General features: G+C 40.1%; 1 protein-coding gene across 4 annotated transcripts; it reads right to left on the minus strand.

Annotated features, from left to right (window-relative positions):
* Positions 1 to 702: 702 nt before the first annotated feature.
* Positions 703 to 23,832, minus strand: CRBN (cereblon). 4 transcript variants are annotated; one of them, XM_068409618.1, is made up of 11 exons: positions 23,737 to 23,832; positions 20,319 to 20,428; positions 19,953 to 20,155; positions 18,917 to 19,066; positions 15,810 to 15,972; positions 12,754 to 12,816; positions 11,939 to 12,023; positions 10,767 to 10,882; positions 7,651 to 7,715; positions 5,514 to 5,645; positions 703 to 4,176 (listed from the first exon to the last, which is right to left on the minus strand). In XM_068409618.1, exons 1-11 carry the CDS (start codon positions 23,801 to 23,803, stop codon positions 3,993 to 3,995), a joined length of 1,338 nt encoding a protein of 445 aa, XP_068265719.1. In that variant the 5' UTR covers positions 23,804 to 23,832; the 3' UTR covers positions 703 to 3,992. The 4 variants fall into 4 exon arrangements, with proteins under 4 accessions (XP_068265719.1, XP_068265717.1, XP_068265720.1 ...); XM_068409616.1 differs by having other exon boundaries at positions 20,319 to 20,431; XM_068409619.1 differs by lacking the exon at positions 23,737 to 23,832 and adding an exon at positions 22,632 to 22,703 and having other exon boundaries at positions 20,319 to 20,431.
* Between the last annotated feature and the right edge of the window lie 2,589 nt (positions 23,833 to 26,421).

Here is a 26,421-nt window from a genome sequence, read left to right on the forward strand (position 1 = left end):
TAAACCTGTATCTCGCTGATTGATAATCCAGTCCAGAGACCATTGTCCTAATACCACTGATGAATAAAGCAGGTTACTGGGATGCATTTCTGGTTCTTCTGGTTGAACCAGGACAGTCTTGCAGGAACTGTGACCTCTGTGGCTAGACCCTGTAAATCTCACGTTCCCTGCTTTCCTGGTTAAACTGGCCCCAATATGGAGCTTCGGATGGTGTGTAATTAATTAAAATACCAGGCTTGGGGGAACGCCTGTGTTTTGGCACATGTTTATGCAGCTTAAACCACTTTCCACCAGTACCTCCAGTCTCCCCTCGCTGCTGGCCTCAGCCCAGCACCCGCTGCCCTCTGCTCTCCCCAGATCCTCCACCCACCCTCGGGGTGCTTTGGCTGAGCCTGTCTGCAAACCCTCCCACTGCTCTTCCTCAGTGTCTCCAGCCACAACATCTCCTCACTCTCACTGCCTCACCCCCTCATGTATTTACCTGCTAATTTCTCTTTGTGGGAGATAAAGGGGATGCTGGAAAAAACATCAGGACTTTTGAGCTTGGGAAGTTAATATGGAAGAAATAATTTGGGACCGAAGTTAAGAATTACTCAGGTGGCTTCAAGCAATAAGTGCACAGATGAGAGAGAGAAAAGAGACTGAGCTGAAGGACTTAATGTTTCATTTTGATTATTCACTGGAATGACAACCTACAAAAGATCAGTTTTTGAACCAAATTGAATTTTATTCTTTGCAAATGTTTGCAGGCAACAAGATTTTTCTGAAAAGTTGTCTCCAAAGACAGGCAGAGGAGGAGTGAAAGCGGAGAACGTGCTACCGTTTACACAGCAATTAAACAAAGGTGAGAAAACACCAGGAGGAACCAAATGAGTTGCAGCACATACAAAACCAGCATTAGTAAAAAAAAAAAACAACCGGTAGTGGAACATGTTTGAGGCCAAGTGTGTGAGTGTCCTATGTGGTTCTACCTATTCATCAAAACTAAACTAAAAGATACAAAAACTTGCAATATTACAGGCTCTGATTGTGTGATGTCTCTGTTAGTGCAACGACAGCGTGAAAATGAGCCATTCTACACTACGTGTGCTCCATCCAGCTGAGACCTGCTGCAGTCCCTCGTCTGTCCCTACGAGACGCCTGTCTGTCCCTCCTCCCTCCATCAGCCCTACACCGATGTGGCTGGGCAGCCAGGACACCAGCCCCACCACTGCCCAGTTCCTGCATCTCTGCACGACGGTGGGAGAGAAGAGGAAAATTAACCCTTTTTGGTACCAGCCAGCAAGTCAATCGATCAGATTAATTAACGCAGGACGCTACATGCCAACCAAGGAGTGCAGTGAATATAGGAAATTATCATAAAAATGTGATTTCCTTTGTATTTTGCTCTCACAAGCATACGATGCCCATATTTGTCAGTAGTAATTTTCCACAATCCTGATCTAGTAGTTTTCTCTCCAAAAAAAGGAGAAAAGCAGTGCAGAAAACATTAACCAATGTACAGACCCATCCACGACTCCACAGCCACCGGCGTCACCACGGCAGGCTTCACCAGCTGAATCACACTGGTTTTCAACTTGGAGAGTGTCATGGACTTCGAAATGGCAAACATCACACAGAAGGTTAGGCAGATGGAACAGCATCATCAACAATAAAATTAAATTAGTGCTAAATTTACTCCTGACTTATCTCACTTGATTATATTAGTTTACATTTGACTATATACACACAATACCAAAAATATGCTTATCTTGTATTCAAACAGTGCCAACATAATGCCATGTTTAGTTGAGGCAATCCAAAAGACTCAGCCAAAAACCCGAAGAGCTTCTGGAGTTCAGTGATAGCTGAGGAAACAATCACTTTAACACCTCACTCACCACCCCCTCAGCGAATACTTTAATCGAAGGGCAGCAGAAGGTACTTTAAAGCACTTCTTAGAACTTCTTGCCACCCACAAGCCCTCCTGAGGGTAATGGGAACAAGAGATACCAGGTATCCTTGAGGGAAAAAAATAAACCAAGCCTACAGCTAAGCCATGTGTGTGCCCACACATGTGTGTTGCATGTACATCTGTGTGTGTGCATGAGCAGGGCGTGAGGGGAAGGCTGATGTCAGTGGTTATGCAAGCACAGAGGTTTCACAATCTCTCACACTAGTGCTTATCATTTCAGCCTTTTGAAAGCTTATTATAGGAACACAATCAAAATGCAGAATGTTTTCTTGAAGAAAATGAGCCATCATTCACCCTCTATTTGTTCAGAATTATATTCAGAGAAGTATTGCTTTTCACAGTTCACTGGCAAGTCAGAGCACTTCACACAAAATTAAATACGGTATTAAAGACGTCGATGGAGAGAACAAGTTACCACAGAAGCACAGAGGTAGGACTAAACCTGAGTTACACAGTCATTAGTTTCGACATCCCCAGCACAATGAACTCCCCTCCCAGCCTTGCAGCACCCAGCATCTTTGCACATCGGGCTCTCCCAAGAGGTACCACACCACCACTTCAATCAGCTGCTGGGCTCGTGGAGGCCTGTCTCAGCCCCTCACTGCAGCAACCTGTCCCTGCTACATATGTTGGATGTAGGGGCATGATCAATCAAGTAGTGGCTGATGGCTTAAATCTTAAATAGTTTTGTGTCGTTATATTTAACAATGCAAGCTCTCCAAGATCTACTGTGAAGAAATAAAGAGTGAATGATAAAGCTTCAAAAGAAAAACAAGTGTGTATAGTGTGTATGTATACAAACACGCTGAAGAAATCTTCAGTTTCCATCACCAAAGTGCATTCTGAGGGGGAAAAAAAAAACAAACCCCAACAAATCAGTGGCAAAAGCTGCCCCAATTTGGCACCCGATTTCTATAGCATAAGACTGCACTTCAGACACCAACAAAAAAAGCACTGCCTTTTATTTCTGTTTTATTTAGAAACTTTTGCTCTTTGTATAGTGATGAATGTGAAATTTTACTTTGTGATATGGAAGTGTAAAAGAAAAAAAAAAATTAGAGATATGTTGCCTCCCCTTTGTCAAAATAAATACCACTGAAAAATCTCCACAGTTATGTATTGAGCGAGTACTTCACAGAACCCTGGACATGTAGCTGGCAAACTAATCGTCACAGAAATAATTCTGGAAAGTAAATATAAACACATTCAACAGTAAATGACAATGTAGTTTATGTTCCGGGACTGACCTATATATTTTGTATAAATAGTTTAAAATTTAAGACTTCTCAAGTCAAATAGACTAAATAAATTGGACAAGTTGGAAGGACCGAATACTTCACGTGGGTTCCTTTCAAAAGGCATTCTGTAATGCAGCTGTTCCAGCTGCAGGGAGCAGGAAGCTCTTGCTTTTGCCAGTTACAGCACGTTACCAACACAGTTACCAGCCAGAGGAGATACTTCGGTCTTGTAATCTCTTCAATGGTTACTCAGCGACTATCTGAGAAACAGCACGAGCATAAAATGTGAAGTATTCCACATAGTTAGAAACAGGGATCCTCAGCAAAACCACTTTTAAGTATATTATGGAAAATACTCCGCAGCAACTAACTGGTGTCTTACCATCATACATATATTGCATAAATTATATTCTGTTTATTCGTAATTTTAGTTTCCCCCCACCTTTTTTCACTGCAAGTTGACAGCAGTAAACATTTTGTGAAATTATATAAGGAAGGAGAAAGTTCAGTCTCAAGTCTGTCCAGATGGATCAGATCCATTTCTTGGTGTCTCATGCCACCTCCTCTCCTCAGCTGTCATTTTAAAGACTCAACCTTCAGTTCTCAGTGTGTCTGAAACAACAGCAATGTGGATGCACACCAAACCCAAATGTAGTGAGCCTGCTTGGTTGGTTTTTGTGTGTGGGTGTCAGTTCTTGTGGTTTTTTTTTTTAAGTTTAACTAAGCATCAGAAGCAGAACTGAGCAGGTGCATTTAAGAGCCAGACTACCGCCTGTTCATCTCCGAAGCACGGTACTAGACTACAGGCAGAGTAACGGTGATCTATCGTGGCCCGAGTCGTCCTCCACTTCTGGAATCCGAGGCAGGAGAGCAGACCGTGTCAACCCCCAGAATTTCTGAGGTGACATATCCTTTTTTGTAGCTGTGAACTTCCATCCCATATGGTTCCCACAGATTCTGCACTGGGCTACAGTCCAGGCGTACCTACCGAAAACAAAACAGAAGGTTGGTGCTACCATGTAAAGAAAAGACGTCTTAAAACTACTGGAACACAGCTCACTCGTTAGGGAAAAAGGGAATACTAGTCTCAGTGTGATGAAATCCTGTGTGCCTTAAAGAACAGTCGGAAAATTGTCCAGAGTTAAGTTATTAACAGAAACAAAAGGGCTCCCAGATTAACAGGGAATTGCGCTTTCCAGAGCAATGGGGCTTTTCTTTAACAGCTTTAAAAGGCAGAACATGAATATTTCAAAACCCTCATAGAAGAAAAAAGCTGAGAAAACATGTAAGGATGAGAAAAATTAACTCCAGATATTATAAGCCGCAAGCTTTCTTCAGGGAGTCTTAAAGCATGCATGTCTTGTGACAGATACACCCTCCAAGTAATTACACAGTGCTACATGATAATGCAGAAAAAAACACAATCAACATGAGAAAATGCAAGAGAAAATGTGTATGTGCATTAGTCAAGAACATTGTGCTGGCTACAAATACAGAGACGAAATACTTTATACTGCTTTAGAAGAGAGCACGATAGCCAAAGGCACAGAAGAATAATTTCTGACACCACGGTACAGAAAGGACCACACAGAAAAGTGATTTGGCGAAAATATATTTAAAGAATGCTTTTGTGAAGCTATGAAGAATATTTTTGTGAAACTAAAATTCAAATATAGTTTGACATTTTGGCTATTTTTAACAAAGTTTTGAGTAAGTGCCTGACACATGCCTATGTAGCCAAAAAAATTAACTTTAAGCTGCCAGAGGGGGGTGTGACATTTTGACGCAAGACCCTTCACTATTAGGCAAACTTTTACATCTTGACACTTTACTACTGTTTCAGACTAATAAATAAATAATCAAAGGTAATCAGATTAATACAGTGTTAGTAATTTTTAAATTGCTGTAGATTTATTCAGTTTTTAGATGTAAAAAGTATCTCAGTAGAATAACTACATTTATATATATTTTCCATTTGCACTTTATTTATCAAAGAAAGCTGCTTTGTGGCTTACACAAAACTGTACACAACGAATCTCCCAGACAATCAGTCTATAGCTCTCAGATACTAGACTACGTTTTAAAATCTTAAGATTTCCACAAATTAAAAAAATTCCAGGGAAATTCTGAAAACAGTCTATCTGAATTATCCATTTTATTCTGTATTTTGAAAAACTCTAAATTTAGTTCCCCATTTTTCATGAGTAAAATGAATGCGTGTGTTTCAAAAATTATATATTTACTATTCCACCTTTACAGGAATACAATTACAACCAAATTTCTGTAATTTACTAATAAAATGGTTTTAAAACTGTTATTACCCAGGAAACCAGCTGTGCTCCGTCGATGGCCGCCCACTGAGATTCAAGTTGCAGGCTTTATATACAGTGAGGGTTTCATGGATGTACCCGTGAGGATTCACGTATGCTGCCATGGGGCCACACAAGGATAAACTACAACAGACAATTAACAATTTTGTCAGAGTCCAAGGAAGAAACACAAACCAAATGTAAACAGAGGAAAAACTGCCAACCATGCTTAAAACTATTTTCCACAGAAAATGAACCACTTTAGGCTGTAAGAAAAAGTACCTTTAATTATATTATTAAACATTGAAAGAAAACAGATACTAATGTAAAATATCATTGGTCAAATTTTCTTATAATTTCAGAAATTTAAGTGTCCAGTGGTATAAATCCAATGCATTCCTCACTGACATAAATTATTCATGTTATCTACTTAAGTCCCTACTTCAGAACAGGTATTTAAAAATATCTTATTGGGAGTAAAGATTAAAATATTCTTGTGCTCAGATGCACCTCGCCCAGCTGTTTGTTAAAGGGGACAAGTTACATATAAGATAGCTGACAGGGTGCTATGGAAACTACCTTATTTAAGGCAGTTATTAATCTTTCCCTCAAAAACCTACAGCTCAGTATAAAAAGCAGCACAACAGACTCATCATTTATTTTACTTGCTGCTTCCAATACAAGCAACATCTATATTGCTACTCTTAAATCTAACTTTAAAAGTAAGTAAAAAAATGTTCATTCATTATCTAACTTCTCTTCATTCTTCTGTTAAAGTACATCATATCAACACAGCAGGAATTGTGGTTTCTGGAATCCATCATTTGATTACAAGATAAGAAATGGCTTTTAATTACCACATCAGTTTCTTATCACACTGATACAGGAAAACTGTGGGGAGCCTTGTTTTGTTAAACCAAGACATCTTTTAACCTTCACATTCTCATGGCTGATGGACAGATACTAGTTATTATTCGAGATTAAAATAGTGATAAGACTGCCAACAATTATTTGGAAAACCTATGGTCTTATTATTGTTGGACATGGAAGATATTATATCAGTCAAATATATAATGGGAATATACTGTCTAGTGCAGTTATTAGGATTAAACCCTATATTCTTATAATAAAAAAGGTATCACAATGCTTAATTGACATAAATAGGCAATTTCCTTACATGACATCATGCTGGGAGCCTATCTATACCACCCAATTAGTGCACTGCAATCTGCTGTTGACATATAGAGGTCAGGATGAAGTGCTGAGAAAGAATTTTTTGTCCTATTATTTCTGAATAAAGTTCATGAGATCCTGAATTTCGTATGTAACAATCTGTATTTCAAAACTCACGACAGAGTTCCTAATTCTTCAGTGGCGAGGTGCTGGACCAGGTGACATAACATGGCCTTTCACACTGACTTCTGTTACAAGGTACATGGTGATGTTTGGATTTACTAACTTTTTATTAAAAAAAGTTCAAGTAACCACAGAATCACAGAATCAATGAGGTTGGAAGAGCCCTCTGGGATCATCGAGTCCAACCATTGCCTTGACACCACCATGGCAACTAGACCAGGGCACTAAGTGCCATGTCCAGTCTTGTCTTAAACACCTCCAGAGATGGTGACTCCACCACCTCTCTGGGCAGCCCCTTCCAATGGCTAATGACCCTTGCTGAGAAGAAATGCTTCCTAATGTCCAACCTGACCCTCCCCTGGCGAAGCTTGAGGCTGTGTCCTCTTGTCCTATCGCTAGTTGCCTGGGAGAGGAGGCCGACTCCCACTTCACTACAACCTCCCTTCAGGTAGTTGTAGACTGCAATAAGGTCACCTCTGAGCCTCCTCTTCTCCAGGCTAAACACCCCCAGCTCCCTCAGCCATTCCTCGTAGGTCAGACCCTCCAGACCCTTCACCAGCTTGGTCACCTTCCTCTGGACTCGCTCCAACACCTCAACATCTTTCTTGAAGTGCGGGGCCCAGAACTGGACCAGTTTTGTTTTATAAAGAAAATCCCCCTAGAAATATTTACTTAAATTTTATTAGAGCTGTGGAAAACACGATAGTTACAAGACACAACCCAGCTTAATCTGTTTTGCTGTGCCAGTGTTTCTGATCAAGAACCTCCCACAGATTAAGAGCAATAAACTCACCTGAATATTTCATTCTTGGTAGTTATTTCTGTGTCTTGGCATTGCTTACAACAAAGAGATGTACACTTGAAAGGAAAAACAAAGAGGGTAATGTCATTCATTTCCAGACACGTGTCAGCACAGTGGCAAAGGATAAAAATGTCTCTTCCCCTCCCTCAGAACAGACTTTGTATCAATTGTTAATCTGGGCAACAGTTACGTTTTCTCTTTCTATCAAAGGATTTTTCTGTGCATTTTACTTATTTATGGTAAACATTGTTATCTAAAAGACAAAACATTTTTTATATATTTCCCTCCCCCCCAAAAAAAAAATATCCACACACAGAAGAGGATCTGACTACAGGAAGACAATAAATGAGTCAACCTTCTAAGGTCTTTAAAAGCTGATTCAGAAAAAAAGCCTCTGCTCTTCTAAGATACAACACAGAAAAGGTAGATGAGTACAAATGCAACCACTAAGTTTTTCTAAAATTTGAGGATACTGTAGATCAATGGTTTTAATTTTGTCACGAAAAATATGTAAGATAGATTAATCTGTTATAGTCTTTTAAGAGAAAGATCAATACATCTCCTACAATTTCTAGAAAGTAGAACGAAACAATTCATCACTGACATTGCCCAGAAAATAAGCATTTAAATCAGCTTAGTAGAACACTACTATTAATTTTCAGGAGGTGTATTACTTCTACCTCTTTTTAAGGGTAATGTATATGAAATTACCCAAAATTGGAACAAAATGCTGTGTCTAGGATCTCCACGTGCTCAAGTCCCTGTGTGAGCACATTTCCTTTCAGAACTTGGGAGTAAATCACAGCTTGTGCTTCTGAGTCCCTGAGCTCTGACTCCTGCACTCCACCCCTGTGAAACTACACAGGCTTAAGTCAGTCTTTACTCTCTCCTTTCCTCCATTCCCATGCTCTGGGCTTGTTGCTGCATTTCAACTTCCTCCAGCTCCTTTCTTGCAGGTGATACAGGTTCTGCTCCACACTTCCATCACACTGTCTACTGATCTTGGAGACTGAGGGAGGAAAATTGCTGTACTATACAGATACTATTTACCATACACCAGTTCTCTTCACTTTGCTTCTTAAAGCTCACTTGGCCTTTCTCTCCTACCAGGGACCTTTAATGCCTACTATCACTCACTCTCTTAAGTCACCCTTACTCATAGATTACCATCAAACTCATATATCCCTCTCAGAATCCAATTTAGACAGCTACTTAATTCCATCCCTCCACTTCCAAACCTATCTAATTACTACAATTAGCACTCTCAAGGGGAATTCACAGAAGTGTAATACCTGTGAGTGATGTACATTCCTTTAAAAATAAGCACCGAAACAGTTAACTGCTTTTAATAACAGAAAAAGCTATTAAAAGTACAAAACCATTCACTGATATCAAAGACAAAAGAAAATGGATCAGGTCTTACAATCACTTATATTACTGTAAATTACATTCTGAACAATGAACCGTGTTAAGTCCATCCTTCTTGAGTAAACCACAATACATGCTGTGTTGCCAGAGCACTTGTCATTAGAGAACCCTGGCTTACAAGGAGTGCATTTGACCAAAATAAACGTTGCTAAAAAACTGTAAAAAACCATCACGCACTTACTATTCTCACACTAATATAGAACAGTTGAACACATTTACAGAATAAAGCATCACATGTTGATGAAGAAAACACCTTTTTGGTACAGGCTAAAAATCAACTTTACCTTATATTTTATAAGGGTAACTTAAGTCCTCTTGTCTCTTCGGGATTTACAGAAAATAGACTATGTACCGAACATGAACAGTACTTCATAGTACCTGAATATCAGAATATTTTCAGAGTTTCTGTCTCAGGAAAGACAACTGGAGTTTAATCTGATTACAGAGCCTCACACAAAAAGCTGTCCACTTTTTGTGTCAGAATTTGGAAGAGGTGTTTTCTGTCTTCTTTTCTCTGTATATTCCCTTTTAGATTTTTGGTGCATGAACTTTGGGAAGAGGAACAATATTAAAATGACACCCTGGTCCTCTTTTCCCCAGAAACAGGTAGTACTTTTTTAGGCAAACAGGCATAATTTCCACTCCTCTATATCCAACTGAGTGAGGTTATGCTACACTAATGTTCGAGATAGTACTTTGGTATCTCCAGCAAACTTAGAACCAGCAAGGTTCAATCAAGGGTCAATCAGGATGCATATAGCTATTCTTTTTGATATGAATGTATTAATAAAATACTAATTTGTCTCTCCATTCAAAAACTGAATAGTAAATATTCCAGCTACCACTATCACACACAAACCAGTTTACAGGTAAAACTCGTGTGTATACCAATGGCTCTTGCAGTGTTTCCTCTTTGGAAAGAGCACAGCAATCTAGACTCCTGTTGGAGGTGTTTTTGCACATGCTGTTCCTAAAACAGTTGGATTCAACATGAGGTTCACTGACACTTAGTTGCTTTATCAGTTATAATAACAATCATATATACTATAACCAATATTATGTAAAAAACGTACTATCTAAAACTAGAACTTTAATGTCCTCCATCTACAGCATTACGTGGCCATGGCAATGGTAAGAAGGGAAGGGAAGACAAGTCTTTGAACATCTTAAAAAGCTATTGCCTAACAAGTCAATACATGCCTTTTGCAAAAATCCTTCCAGTCCAATACTTGGATTTATACTCAATAGCTCAATACTAAAACATTTCTCTTTTGTTACAAAATCCACAAGTTTTCATGGCACTATGCTACTTGACTGTGCTGTATTATACTGTCAATATGGGGTTATGATGATCATAAGATGGTTAGGAGCAACATCAGACTTCTAGCACCATCTCTTGGCTAAAAAAGTGCTGTGAGGTGTTGAAATAAGATTTCTAACAAAAGCAAATATTATTATATGTTTCTTACTTGCTGCCAAACAAAGTCTAGTAGTGAGAGAGAGCATTTTCTTTCTGGAGCAAACTTTTAAAGGGGAAGGAAGAAATAAAAGAACGCCCAATTCACTCTCTAGAAGTATTATTTTGAGATTTCATACATTTTTTGTTATAGATTAAGACAGTCATTCCTAATTTTTTTTGTGAGAACAATTTAACGACATGTAAAGAAAAAAATACTCACTTTGTTCATAATATCTAATTCACATCGGAGTCGCTGAACAGCACTACCTATTTTAAGCAACTGTATACGTAACGCATCATCAATTGGCAGGCAAGCAGCAACTCTGTAAGAAAAATCTAGAAATGAGAAAGTACCAGGCCTGTTAGAATTTGAGAGAGAAATAAAACCTGTTACTTCTACTCAGAGGTACGAGTGCTAAAACTTAGGTTTAGAATAGACTTCTAGAGGTCATCTCGGTACATCCTTCTGCTCTAAGGCTGGGTCTTGTACACGTACAACCTCTTCTAAGATATTTGTATAACCCACACTTAAAGACCACCAGTGATGGAGACTGAACTGGTAAGATAATGTATTCTAAAACCAGAACAGACCCTTGGAGAACATTCTCTGACACAGACTTCCACTTTGACAGTGAATTGCTGAGTTTCCCAACCACCAGTGGCTACCTTTATGCTTGCACTTCCTCTTTTTTGCAAAAAGAAAGACATGCTTTTATGACAGAAGGAAAAATTAAAGAAAAAAACCCCAAACATACACCTCCTTCATAATTACAACCAATTTATGTTACTCACATTAGTACTAAGAAATTATTCCTTACTGTCACATTGTGAGAAGGAAAAAGACATACTCTGTATACACTCCCTTCTGGAGGTTTGGAGGCTTTTTTCCACATTTGAATGAAGACCAAAAGTAGATCAAAAAATATTCAGTCAAGAAGACAGACTTTTTTGTTTTTAAAAAGAGTTTTAATATGATAGTAAATTCTCAGGCAGCAACTTCAATCAGGTATTAAAAGGCACAAACACAAAAGATAGTGGACTTTACTACAGTCATTCTTTAATTCAGCTAACAAAAACCTTGCTAAGCTGGAAATCATCCCATTCCCCAGAGCCTGTAAAAGAATTCAAAAGCTGAAAACTTACTGTGCTCCATGTTTTGCTGACTTAGAGTTCTATTTCTTTTACTGAACATGTTTTTGCACAGTTGGAGGATGTTCATGTCTTTACAAGCTCTATCATCCTTTTGTCAAAGTTAGCCATCAAAATTTATTGGAAATGGGGAGTGAGTGATGGACTACCAATAAAAGTAACTACCTAAGCCTTGTTTTCTTAGGAATTTAAAAAAAACCACCCAAAACCCAAATTTGAGTTCATAGCTCAACAGCATCATACCTATTGGGTTTGTTGGAAGAGATTCATCTTTAAGATTTTCATCCCATTCGTGTAGCTGCCTCTTGACTCTTTCCATCAAGGTTTCCTTTTGTTAGAAGAAAAGCCTAATTTAAATACATACGTATTTCTGTTTTCTTAGGAAAAAAAAAAAAAAAGGAAGCAAAATGTAGAGTAAGCTATTTTCCCTAAGTGGACATTAGCTTTTAAGACTTACAATAATTACAGACTCATTTTGTATCTACATATTTTAAACTAAGAGCAAAACACGGATGGGAAGTGGGCCAAAATGAACCAACAGCCCAAGGTGGTTGTAACTCTCATTTAAGATAAGGAGACAACAGTTCAAATTCTAGAACTCTACAAATGAGATGAGAGCTAGCCTCCTCCCTACTTCTGCCTCTCTTACACCAATTACCATACGTACTAATATACATATGTATATAAAGGAATATGTACTTTTTAAAGAGTAAACCAACTCCAACAGGAAAGACCCACCTGAGGCTACCCAGCACCCTGGTGTTTAGGCCATTCACCTGGAGCATGTGGGACAGAGGATCGAGTTTTTGCTCTGAGACAACGCAGCAGGAACCTGAACCTCTGTTATCCACCCCAGACACATGCTCCAGCATGAGGGAACAACTACACAGAGGGGGAAGCCCTTCCTGCTCTTTTAACAGTGAGCTGAAAACTATACATTTCTTTAAAACGTAACTTAGAAGCCAATAAAATTAAAGCTTTTACATTATCCAGTAATTAGATATTAAAACATACAAAACTAATTGTACATTATTTGGAAATACATAGGGTGAACTTACAGCATCATATAGAGAGTAGAGCCAGGGAGGCCAAGATGTCAAACTGGCACAGTGGAACTTCCTCTAAAACCAAAATCACAAATATTTATTCTTTAACATTAGCAGATTTTAGGGACAGTTCTTGTTCACACAAAACAGATGAGAGAGACCTGATTATTTAAAGATAGAACAAATTATCACCATCAGGACCAGTAATTCAATGTGAAGTTTCCAAAGCACTTCTCAAATGCATTGAGAGATGACTTCTGTAAACCTGTCTCAGCATTAAAAGTATTTCTAATGTTTAATAATAAGAAATTATGCATCTCTCTGAAATGCAGACAGTTCAAAAAACTGAAGTACTATTAGATAGTGCATCTGTTCCTTAGTCTCCACCAATCGTTGCTACTTCAGCAACCACAGCAAACCACTCTCAGGTGATTAAACTATTCGTATCAATGTAGTCCAATGCATAAGTAAATAAAATGAAAGAAGGAGATTAATGGGCCATATCAGGTATTTTAAGCTGACATATATAAATCCAAAGGATATATGATGACATTTTTTTACTGAGGGTATTCCTTCAAAATAAAGATTTTACCAATAGGAGTGGCCCACGCTACTGTATCATACTTCATGGTGAACATGAGCAACACGTTCACTTGAATTGTGTAGGAAAATATCTATACAACAATACAGAGCAGATTTAGAGGAACAAAATACAAGTAGCCACCAATATCACCTCTAAGAAATCTTCAGCTTGTGCGTAGCTTATGCATATCCAGTAGACAAGAAACCCTGTATTATAACTGCATTCCTTGACCACCAAATTTCCAGCAGTGTAAGGTTATTTGCTTAGTTTACTGATCCTCTACAGTGACTTCAGAACACTTAAATTTACAGGTTTAGGTTAATAAAATAATCTAAAAAGCAGTATACTACATAACCATGTTGCTTTCCAAAAGAGGATCGGCAACTATCCTTATTTTATAAATGAGAAAAATCAGGCAATAGAGACTAAAATTCACAGCAAATAAATGGTACTTTGAAGAAAAAATTCAGGAAGACCAAAACTCATATTGGCATATTGGAAACAGTCATGGTTCTACTGACATCAACAGGGTGATGGAGAGCAAAGCCCCTACTCTGGATCTGCATCTCAGTCCACAAAATATGTTCTTCTTACAGCAGGTGCACTGCATTTCAGCTATCATCTGAAAGATTCAGTCTTGGAAGAGGATTTCTGCCCCCACCCCATCCCCCTGAAACATAGCGTTTCTGGGCTTGTTAACTCCTAGATGAACTTGTTCAAGAACTCTAAGAATCAATAGCTTTTTGTTATTAATGGCTTTTTTTGTTTGGTGGGGTTTTTATGGGGTACAGAGTTCAAAACCATTGAAGAAAAAAACAAAGTCAAACCTTAACTGCATCTGACAATGAGGAGAGTTGCTAGGATTCTACATGAATTTCTGGAGGTAGTTCCAAAGATCTCTACCGCCACAGAAAACTTCAAGGTATCTTTCCTTTTATATGCCACTGACTGAAATGGTGGGTTAAATAATAAATAAATATATAAATAAGCAATTAATTACCCACAATTTTAGTTTTTTTCAAGAGTGTCTCAGGTTGCCCTGTTTCACACCCTCTCCTACTGACCTCAGTGCTAGCTCTTGTCCCATTAACCGTGCACACTTGTCCACTGTTAATGACAGCTGGTCTTTGAAAAGCCCACACTGTGCCTGAGGATGAGGCAAGTTTACACTTGAAAGGCTTTTGCTAGTGTAACTATGCTAGTACGCTAGGCTAGCGTGGTGCTTATTATGGGAACATAATTTATCCCAGCGAAATTATCCTTCTGACAGTACATTTAATTTCAGACTCCTAAAGGAAAACACTGTACACTGGTAAAAGTGCACATTCACTTGTATAAATGCATCTTTTAGCACCTTTTAAGCAGCACAGCTGTCTCCAGCACAAATCACACCTTATTATTCCCCTGAGCAATGCAGAAGTTTGTAGCTCAGGCCTGGCATCAGCTGCTTAGGACTCTTGAAAATTCTGCCCTACAATCTTTGTGTGAATTCCCCCCTGATTCCAAGTACTCTCACAGCTGCAGTGATGCAAAAACAGTGTAAACAAGCAAAGACAGAATTTGTGCCAGTGAAGCAAAAGTAGAACCTAATTCCCTAATGGCAAAACCAACATCTTGATAATGATTATTTCTCCTCTACTGTGGTTTGTTATTTGTTTGTTTTGTTTTGTTTTGTTTTTTTAAATCAGAGTCAAGTAAATAAAATTCTGGAAGCTCTCTAAAGAAGCATAAAGTCTGCATGCTTATTAAAAAAGCAGATCCACATTTTCTGTAAGCAAGTAACTTCAGGTACAGAAGTTAATCCTTTAACTGACGCAGGTTTTAAAGCAAAATTAGCAAACAGAATTGTGATTCTAAACTAAGACACTACAGGCCGCCTGTTTCATCACTGAAATTTGGGAGTCACCTCCAAACTACCTCTGCTCTTTAAAACCTCTTCTAGCTCAAAACAGTTACAGAGAAACAGAGTTACAAAAGCCTCCTTACTTTCAAACCCAAGGCATTAACACAAGTGCACAGCAAGAGCACTGGCACTGTCAGCACTGATCGCCAATATTTTTATTGCCAGAGCAATGTCAGTAAAAGTCAAGATGCTTCTTTGACCTGCCCACAAATAAAATCCTACAAACTTACTGTTTATTTCCCCACCAACACTTCATCATCTACAAGCTTTACCAACCAGCACACTCTCTGAGGTGTTCTGATGATGTAAAAAAATAAGAATTGTAATATTACATGAATTATTACGTAATATTAATCTAGTAATACTATGATTAAAACCAAACAGAATCATAATACAAATCATCTATCACCCCATTGTTGACAGCAGATCACACAATATGCGACAAAAGCAGGAGGTTGGCATCTAACATCCCAGCTGTGCATCCTCCCCTACAGATGAACAGATGGAATTTTATATTGATTTTCAAAATACCATCAAAAATTAAAAAAAAAAAAAAACAACTACCCACAACTAGCTTCTAACCTTTTGATATTTCTGCCACCATTGATGTATAGCTCGGTCCTGCCACGCTGTAGGTTTCGAAGAAGGAAATATATGGCATCGGCTGAGAGACTGCAGCTGTACTGCTGACATTGTTGAAGGCAGCACTCGCTCAGGAAGGATTTGTACTTTAGCCTGCTGGATTCTGATAAAAGAAAAAAAAAAGATGAGATATACACACGTATACAAGAGTTTAAAAAAAAATGTTTTACTGCTTATAAAAATACAGGCTTGTGTAACAGATTAATCACTACATAGTACTATAGAATTTAAGCAGCAATCCATTTCATCAGATTTTTAACGTTGTACTGATGTAAATCAAATTACCTGAAGGAACATACAGCATATCTGCAGCAAACCAAACACGTACTGTTCTAGAACACAGATTACCTCACCCTCTTGGCAAAATTATTAAAGCCACTGTGCTGACTGGTCTTTGCTATACCTAAACTGAAGACAGAAGCAATCTCTATTTTTCCTTTTGCTTTAAAAAACAGAATTAGCTGTCTTCCAAATATATTTTGCGCTGGCATACAGAACTCTACATAGATCATTGCTTTAATTTTTCAGCAGAAGTTTCGTTGCTGTTTTTTCCCCCCTCCCACAGTTAGCTGCCTTTTCCATGGGTTACAATGGGCTGTCTTTGTATTTCAGAGCACTGGATATCTGTTGGGATTGTGGTGGACAGAATTAAAGACAGATTGGCAGTGGCAACACAGCAAAATATTCTACCATCTCAGCATTGTATTTTTAGATTTTTGCCTCCTCAAGTTACTTTTGGTATAAACTAACAGTCAGCTATTACATATCAAACCCCCAGAAAGGAAGTTTAGCTGAAATGCAGTTTGCTATCTTCAAACCACAAAAGCTTATGTGCTTACTAGAGTTCAAAATCAGCAGAAATAGGATATAGACTGACCATCTTTTCATATCCTACCATCAACCAGGGCACCTACTCCGCAAAGAGTTCAGCAATAGTTATGAGGCTACTAACAATACTATACAGCATGAAGGACTTTATATTTTAAACAGTATTATGCATCAGAAATCCTGAAATATTGAGATTCATGTCATTACAAATTTCTGATTTTACTTACAAGGACAAAACCAACCACCGTTAATTTACTATCAATTATAAAATGATGTTTTGCCATAAGCACTTAGTAATCAGAAACACCAAGAGCTATGGAAATTTTCTGGAAATTCTTTTATTTCATACATTAAAAAATTCCTATTTATGAATGAAACTTGTGAATGTACTGTGTAAAAGTGATCTCTGCTAGTCAGTAGATATAAAAACATCATAATAAAATACTTTTAACAGCACAAGAAAATCACTATACATCTTAACTGCTTCTGGATACTGAATTCTCAGTAACAATGACATTGTTACTGTAGATGTCCAAGTGCTGCCATCTCGTGTTCAAGCAATGGTTTTTCCAAGCTGTAAAATCGAATATTATTTGTAATCGAATCTTAGACAGTGAGAAATAGCAAGTATATTCTTAACTTCTTCAGCTGCAGGTTGTAAAAGTATACGAAAATGCTGATTTCAGAGTGTTCCCAGGCCTCTTCCTAAAGCAATGTCACTATACTGAACAATAGCAGGATACTGATTAGCTTTAGATTTACAGATTTGGAGTAAAATGTTATATGCCTTGCAGAAAAGATTACAAAAACCTCTAGCAATTGTGCTAAGAATTGTCATATGCTCACAGAATCACTGTCTGGGGCCTGTTATCTCTGGACAGTGACATTGACAGAGGCTCACAATGCAATGCATGGTGCGGAGCATGATGTCAAGAAGAACCTGAAAATGACAGAAGACTCAGTGTACTCTTAACTAAAAGTTAAGGGTCTTAGTCACTTTTATAAATAGACAAAGGTATTAATTACAGAATATGATAAAACTAGCTAGAAGAGGAGCCTCTGAATGTCACAGGTATCACACTGGAACATGGAAAAGAACAGGAGGATACTATCAAAGCTGATTTAAGGATGTTTGACAAGCACATGAAAAGAACTGTCAACCTGTAACAGGAGAAGCAGCACATTTCTATCAGTGAAGTATCAGTGAATGGTCAGAAAGGAAGAGGTAAGACTTCTAGTAAGAATGTACTAAACTGTGACAATGGTTAAAATAAACAAGATTTAGTATTTGATAAACTGAAAATGATGGTCTGCTTGTAGTTAGCAAAAATCAAGAACCTATCTTCATATCCAAATATTTATCCAGAAATCCCAGTGTGCTTTCATGTTTTACGAAGGGAAAAACGAACAAGAGAAGCGATTTGTTTCTCCATTATTATTACCAGACTCCAGTCCTCCCCTTTCATGGGCAGCTTCTCATGAAAACCACCACCCCTCTGGGCACAGTTACTGTCCTCTCCATATCTGACTCATGCAGCTGAATCCTTCTGCATGCTGTTGAGGCTGTCTAGTTAAAGATCACTCAAAGGACAAAAATAGACAAGTATATTGTTATTAGCTGTAGTGTCAGACCCTTGCCTGCAGCAGTTCAGAGCTGCAATTGTACATAAAGTTATGAAGTGGAACATATCCAGTGCAGACCATCCCTAGAAAGGTCTCCTTTCAGAAAATTAAAGTTACAATTTTTCAAAGGAATGGAATCTGATCCCTATCCGGGGGGCTTCCCACAAGACTACAGAAGGCACACACTTGATATTGCATCCTCTCATTTCACACCTGGTTTGAAACAGGGATGTGAGAGATTTTGAAACAAAGTTTTAGAACTTATAACGCAGGCAAATAAACATCTTTGTCCTGACTTAATTTACAGAAACTGTTATTCTGACAGATGTTTTCTCACACACATCAAATCCAACTACAGGTAGATATTCTTTAGAGAATTTTATTGCAAAGTTAGCAACAACTAAAACATGAGTCTTAGAGCAGGGAATGTCAGAAGTCCTTAAGAACCAGAGAAGCTACTGATAAAGCATTCAATTAATATCTATACTAATTAATCAACTGTATGACTGAAAGGGCAGATGCACCTGCAGTAAAATGTAAATGTTGTGGTGAAACAAGATTTGCAGTATGTAAAATTAAATACATAATTTTCTTACCCATCTGACTGGGTTCTTAATTCAAGCACCTTGAACCTCTGTCTTCCTATTGCTTTCACTTTGACTGTTTCAATTCCATATTCCTGCTCCTCTCTGTAGGCATATATTTCTGCTGTTGTTCCAAAATGTGCTTCCCTTTCACGTGCGTTACTACAAGTAATAGAATTAAAAAAGGTTACCTACCCCCCCAACAGCACTGTTCATTCAGATTTCACAAGTTAGTCTACCTGCACTGACTGTACATGATTAATCTTATCAAAACAGTAAATGTGGTAAAATACCTTCAACTAACTGCAATCATTATTTTTCCATTTTAAAAGCAACCTCTAATGTTTTATTTGGTTCAGAGTTCTTGCCAGTTGACTTGGTTTTATTCTGGGGTCTAGAGGTGAAATTTTGGGAACACAGGGATCACCAATGTACCTGCACTTGAAATGCAGGTACTGAAAGTACCAGAATTCTTTAGATTGACTTTCTAAAAATAACTGTTCCCACCTCCTACGTAATTAAACCACAGTAAACTGGGGGAAGAGGGAGGAACATTCCCAACTTCTTTTGGCACAGATTAGCCTTTATCTTTTCCACTTTTCTATCACCTCCTGTCTCTCAACTCCATTGCAAAACGTATGTCTGTGCTTGTTAACTTACACACAAAACAAGCAAATACACCTTTACAAGAATTCAGTTCTCAAAAAAAAGAATCTGATTTTTATGTTCATGTGAAGGCTTATTCTTTAAGCAAGATGGAGCAGTGCATTTAAACAGTTACTGAAATCAAGAGGATGCTCAAACAAGGAAAGCAGATCAACGCTTACTATTTCTCTACACAAACATACGATACTGTCATGCAGCTACCCAATGTAACACAAAAACCTCATTACATATTGGACCACAATGTTGGCAAACAATTTCAAACCACAACTTATGTTATTCACCACAGAACTGATGCAACCATCCGCTTTCGCTTTAGTATCCAACGAAACTGTGCTAAAACTACATGCTGCATACCGTCAGCAAACCCACTCGTGTATTTTACCTGTATGCAAGAACAGCAAACGTTCTGTCTTTCTGAATTAAATTCCGCACCATGCTAACCTCTTGGGGGCGAAAAAGCTGCAGAGGTAATGTCTGTCCAGGGATCAACATCACCATCACGTGGGGCAACACTGGGATCACCTGACAGCTGTCATCATCATGCACTGTTCTTCCATGAAACTCTTCCATATCAGAACCTAAATACTGAAAACAACAAGTAAGGAAATGAAAATGACAGTAGTATAAGAGGTTTTGTTGATTTACAAGGGTAAAATAAAATTAGTTCTTTGGCTTAAGGATATTGCAATAGAAAAACAGTCAAAACCTCTTCAAGACGTATTTAATGAACAATATATAAAGAACATACCACATGTGATGTTGGCAAACTGGTATCAAAATTAATGATGTTTGGCTTTTCAGCATCTTTACTATCTTGATCTTCAACTTCCATTTCATTGTCATCCTCTTCCTCGCTCTCTGCTAATAAACACATACAGAATATTGTGTAGAAACCCTTCAGCAAAGACTAAGATACTAAGAAAAATCAGAGTCGCAGAAACGCATTCAATATTCCCAGGCTACAGCCTTTCACGGGGAAGCAACTTTCCTATTTGTGAACTTGTGAAAAATAATTTTCTTGCTGTTACAGCAAAATCACCATTCTATAGAAAGGGTCCAAAGCTGGTAATTTATTTTTGAGAGGCTAAAGAACAACTTTTCTTGGAAGAAAAGAACAAATTCTGTCAGTTCAGGTTTTCACTACAGTAGTATTTCCTGATCTCAATTCTAAATGTCTTCTGTCTGTACACCACGATGCCAGATAACTGTAAGATGCTGAATACAGCATTTGAAGTAGTACAGACCTGAACAACATAATGGCACACATAAAGCAAGCGAGTTAAAAGTAATCTGAAGCTCTACATTCATGCACCGACTCTTGCTGGTATTTTAGACAGTTTTTCTGCTGTCAGCCTCTCCTGTGCAGATACCAAACACACACAAACCCCAGCACGTGCACAAACCCAGCAAAGAAACTACTAAGGAAGCAAATAATATGACTCTGCAAAGGATTTCAGGTACAAAACAGTATTAAAAATTACTACTTTCTTCCCATTTCTCAGTTCCAAGTGTCAATCCTAAAATTACTTTCAGGCAAGAGGACAGTTAAAGCATCAGTATGTTTTATTTTGGAAACATAAGTAGTGCATTTATCTGTATAAAATATGTTTAGATATTTTAAAATAAATTAAAAACCATTGTGAAGACAATAAAAAATATACCTATCTCTCAAATGCTGGTTTCACTGACTGTTCTGTGCATTCCCATACAATGTATGCCTGCAAATACTCACCCAAAACAAATGCAATGTAATTTTCACATATCTGTATTACTTGATCCTATTTCTTTTAACACAAACAGTACTTAACCACCATGCTCTATCTAAAATAGATGTTACCATAAACTTTGCAAGCAAATCTACAGGATTCTTACACCAATAGCTGCTGGGTAATGGATAATCCCAATGGTGCTGAAAAACACTATTTAGATCCTGAAAGCTATAACAAGATAGGCAGAAAAAGAGCTTTACAATAGTCTATCTAGTTGCCTGCCTTTGGAATTAGTATCTTCTTAAGAAATAATCCAGAGTTGAAAATTTAAAAGGTGGAGTGATTATTTCATTATTTCATTACTGTAGGCAAATCTTAGAAAAGACATGCTCCAGAAGGAAGGAGTCTGCCTTCAGAAATGGGAGCACCACCACCCCCTTTCACCGAGATTTACTGTTTCTGAGAGTGGGAGGACAAGAGAACAACGGAGACATTATAAGCTGGTTTTGGAGAACCTTTTCTTTCCCTCTTCGGCATTCAGACACATTTGTTAAATGTATTCTTTACAAAACGTTTAGTCAATGGTCTTCTTTCTGCTTCACCTATTTTTCTTTTTTTAATATTGCATAGTTTACAGAATCTTCTCTGTAGGAGGCACAGCACAACATGCTGATGTTATGGATCAACCCCATATTGTATTTATCTCAACAAGAAATGATCCTGCACGACAAGAAACGAGGTTACAGACTCTCTTTGGGGTTCTACCTAATTACAGAATTTAAAGCAAGAAGACATCACCTTCCGAATTACTGTAAAAAAATTAAATTTCTATATGAAATTTCTCTTCCATTATATTCAGTTAGGAATTCAGTGCAGGGTGGGGGAGAGAAGCTGACTTCATAAAAATTTATATTCTGGTTTGTATGCACTGTCATCAAGTCGCATCAATCGTTAGCAGTTTTAACAGCCTTTTAGAGAGCGGCCGTGTCACTTGTTTTTCTGAACACAAAAGGAATTAACAGCAGTCGATTCGAAAGAACTGTGCCCTGCAAACTTTTGCTCGTTCTTGCCAAAAACGCACGCTGGCTGCTGCGCGGTGGCAGAGGATCGATGACTCATTTTACTGCAGCAGCACCATGTGAATGTCGAAAAACCACCACCGTCTTCACCCTCCTCCTCCATCACACTACAGGAACAGGAGACGGAGGGCAAACGAAACTGCATCTTTTACACCCTTAACTATATTCTTATTTTTATTATTATTTTTTTTTATTTCAAGATTAATGAGACCTCCAGTACACAGAAACAAGGGAGATGCAAGTGACAAAGGCACACTGCGTGACAAGGCTCACCTTTCCTTTGTGGCAGGTTAGGCATTCCTGGAGGCTCACCCTGGCCCACTAACACCACCAAATCTACTCCCAACACTTTTGTGCAGAAATGAGGAAATATGAACCTCAGTTAAAACAGAAACACGGTAGGAAATATTAAAGCTATATTTCCTAAAATATGCAGGAAATATTTTCATATTATTTTAAATATACAGGCATAAAATGCTCAAAGAATTTCCTGCTATAGGAAATCACATAGGTTACTGGCAGGACTTACTGCTACGTTCTCCTTCATGCACTTATTCTGAAATAATGTTTTTTTTTTTCCCGTTTAGCACGAGCTGCTTCAAAACCATATGAGCTCCTGTCAGTTTAGAGGCACTATATGCTAAATCAGAATAAACGCACGTTATTATGCAATAGGTATCCACAGGGGGAATTACGCTGGTGTGCGGGATCCAGCACTGCCCTCGAGTCCTGTCACAGCACCTCTCGCTCCCCTGCTTACTAAGGGCACTAGAGAGCATTTAAACTGAGTGGAGACCTTCTAAAACAACAAATGTTTTCCTCTGATTTCAGAGAAGCACAAATTTACAGAGAAGAGTGTCCGCATTTGCCCACGTCGGTGCCAACCTCACCGCCCGTTTCACCGATCAGGTGCCCGATGCCCGGGCACCCCCTGACCGAGCACCTCTTCTGCCACCCCAGAACCCCGGACTCCGCCAACCCGGGCTGCGGGCGGCTGCCGTGCCCACACGGGTGAGCTGCCGTGGGCAGGGCTGCCGCTCCGTGAGACAGCGTTTGCACCGCACCGCCCACCGCCCACCCAAAGGCCGCTCCGGCAACGCCGCCCGGGCCCTCCCTCGCCCCCTCCCCACGCCCGCAGCACACAGTCTCCGCTCCCCACATCGCCCCATGCCCCCTCCCCAGCAACCCCCCGGCGGCCCCGCAGCGCTGCCTACCGCCCCTTCGCCCCGATCCCGCCCCCGCCGGGGGTCCGGCCCCCTCCCCGCCCGCGGAGCCCCGGCCCGGCGCCTCACGCCCACCCCGGCCCGGCGCCTGCTCCCCTGCTCGGCCCGGAGCCCCGCCGGCTCCCCGCGCGCCCCCAGCCGGCCGCGGCCATTACCGGGCACCAGCTGGAGGTGGTTCCCCATGTTGTTGCGGGGCTCGCCGCCTCCCTCCTCGGCGGCCATCGCTGTTTACCCGGAGAGGAGCCTGGGAAGCCGCCGGCGCGGGGGGGGGAAGCGGGAGGAGGAGCCCGAGCCGCCGCCGCTGGAGGGAGCCCGGGAGCCGCGGCCCGGGCGGCGGCCTTAAGTGGCGCCGTCGGGGGCCGTGGGGGCTGCGGGCGGGCCGGGGCTGCCCACCGGCCCTCGGGGCTCCGTGCCATCACGGCCCGGCTCCGGCGCGTTTATTTTACACTGCGGGCCGGCACAAAGGCTCCGCGGGGCCGTGGGGCTGGCCCTCCGCGCTGAGGCGAGGGCGGGAGCTGCGGGCGGCCCCACCGTGTCCCCGGGGGGATCAGGGCTCCCGGCGCCGCCTGGAGGTCCCCGGGCTCGGGGGGGTGGCAGGGGACAGCGGGGACGAGGCCGTGCGTGTCCCTCGGGCCCCCCGGTGCCGCTTCTCCTCGGAGGACCCGGGCACGGCTGACCTCGGCGGAGTCTCCGAGGGTGGCACCCGCTGCTTCTCTCTGAAGCGCTTTATGGCTGAGCCCTGCCTTTGAGTTCTGGGAGAGGGGATGGATGTGGATAAAATCACAGAATCACAGAATCAACCAGGTTGGAAGAGACCTCAGACATCGAGTCCAACCGTTGCCCTGGCACCACCCTGTCAACTAGATCATAAATCCATGGTGGATCACATTTGGGGTAGATAGTTGGAGGCAGGAACCATAAACACAACGCTTAGATCTGTGCAATCCCAGTAGAGGTTCCTGAGGGAGACCAGATCTCGCTGATGCAGAAATGTGGGCTGGAGAGGAGCCAGGGGAGCTGCTCTGGGGTGCGGGAAGGTTGAGATGACCCACGTTACTCGTGGGACAGGCCTTGGTACCTGGGCACAACCTAAAGCTGGGCCTCGCTGATCTGCTTCCCCCAGCTGAAGATCCAGCCAGTCCCACCAGCCCATCACCTCCGCTCTGCTGAGTAACCACAGCTCCGCTCCTCCGGCACGCAGCTGTACGAATGCTTAGCTCAGGCTTCCAATGTGACCACCTCAAAAGCAGTGCTGCTGCCAGACTGTGCCTCAGAAAAACGTCCAGGCGGTTGGCAGAGTATTTGAGGTGCATCCATGGCTTAAGGTCTTCTGCAGTGCCAAACCTCAGGTGTGCCGTTCCTGTGCGCTACCACAAGTAGTGGTTTCCTCTCTTTGAGAACTGGTATTTTAGTAAAAATAATCTTTTAGCCACAAAAAAAAAAATTAAAAACTGTGTTTAGTAGTGCTGCTAAAAGAAAATGGTTGGTTGACACTTCTTGTCAGCTAAAATGCCAAAGCGGTGTCCTGGTGTGAGGTTGGTGTGATAGCCAGAAATGGCTCACGGGACGTTCTGCTGGGATACAAACCCAGTAGATACACCCCCAAAAAGTCACTTCGGTGGGGCTGCCTCTGCACTGCCCAACTCTTACACAAATGCTCTGTCTCACCATTTATTAGCATTACCTTCACCTTTAAAATAACCCCAAACAAACCAGCCTGTCAAATCATGGCTCTGGGCTTTCTGCCTTTCTATTAAAATGCTTACTTTTTTTATTGCTGTTGGCATTCTTTGGAGAGGGTTACAAACCACTAAATCCCATACAGTGCTCCAAGCATTTCACAGTTCCTCAGTATCTCAGCCCTGTTTGTTATCTCTCAACTAAGGCATTTTTCGCAGGGCAAAATTCTGGGCTTTCTGCTGTTCTAATATGTCCAATTTCAGTTCAATAATATTCTCCCTGGACCAGTGACAGAGTAAACTATTATCCAGCAAGCAAAATATTTTTTTTTCCAGAAGTGTTTGAGAGAAACACATTTTAAAGTTAAATAGCAGTTTAATTTCCTTACCATCATGGGTGGGAAATTTCCAAAATACTCTCTGTACTGAACTGAGCATGTCTTTAGAGCAACAATCAATATCACATTTGCCAAATGAGGAATGTATCACAAACATGTCTGTGATGATACATTAAGCCTTTATAAGAATACAATAATCACTTAAATGATTAAGTTATGGTTCCATAACTTTTTCTGCATCATCTCAGTATAATACACATAATTCCAGGGTATTGTATCTCCCCGGGTATTATTAATTTTAATTAATACCATAATTAAAAAAATCAAATGTTTTTGTTGTCAGGCGGGATTGCAGTCTGGCAAACAAGTATTAAAAAAATATGAACCACTTCTTCTCCAAACCCTGGGATTTGATTAAAAACCATTATGCTAAATATTTTTGGCTTCCTTTGATATGCTAATCTATTTTGATGTCTGTTGGTTTTTTTACTTAATTGCTGAGGGTACACTTGAGTCACTCTTTTAAGCTTGTTTCTGCAGTCTTGAGGGATAGAACTTATTTTTGAATGGCTACTGAGATTCTCAAATAATTCACATGACTGAAGGAGCTGGGGTTTCTTTTAGGAAACACTAAATACAATAATAATCATCATAAAATGATGAGTATTGAAAACTCAGGGACCAAAACCCAAGAGTTCCCTAGTTCTTATTTTGGATGATACTGCATCTCTTTATGACCTTAATGCTGCTAAGAGCTGTATTCATGTGCAGCATGAAGAGCAACTGTATAAATTCCAAGTTATATTATTGAATTTGGTGAGGG

Source organism: Nyctibius grandis, chromosome 10, assembly GCF_013368605.1.
Source record: "Nyctibius grandis isolate bNycGra1 chromosome 10, bNycGra1.pri, whole genome shotgun sequence".
Classification (NCBI taxonomy): Eukaryota; Metazoa; Chordata; class Aves; order Nyctibiiformes; family Nyctibiidae; genus Nyctibius; species Nyctibius grandis.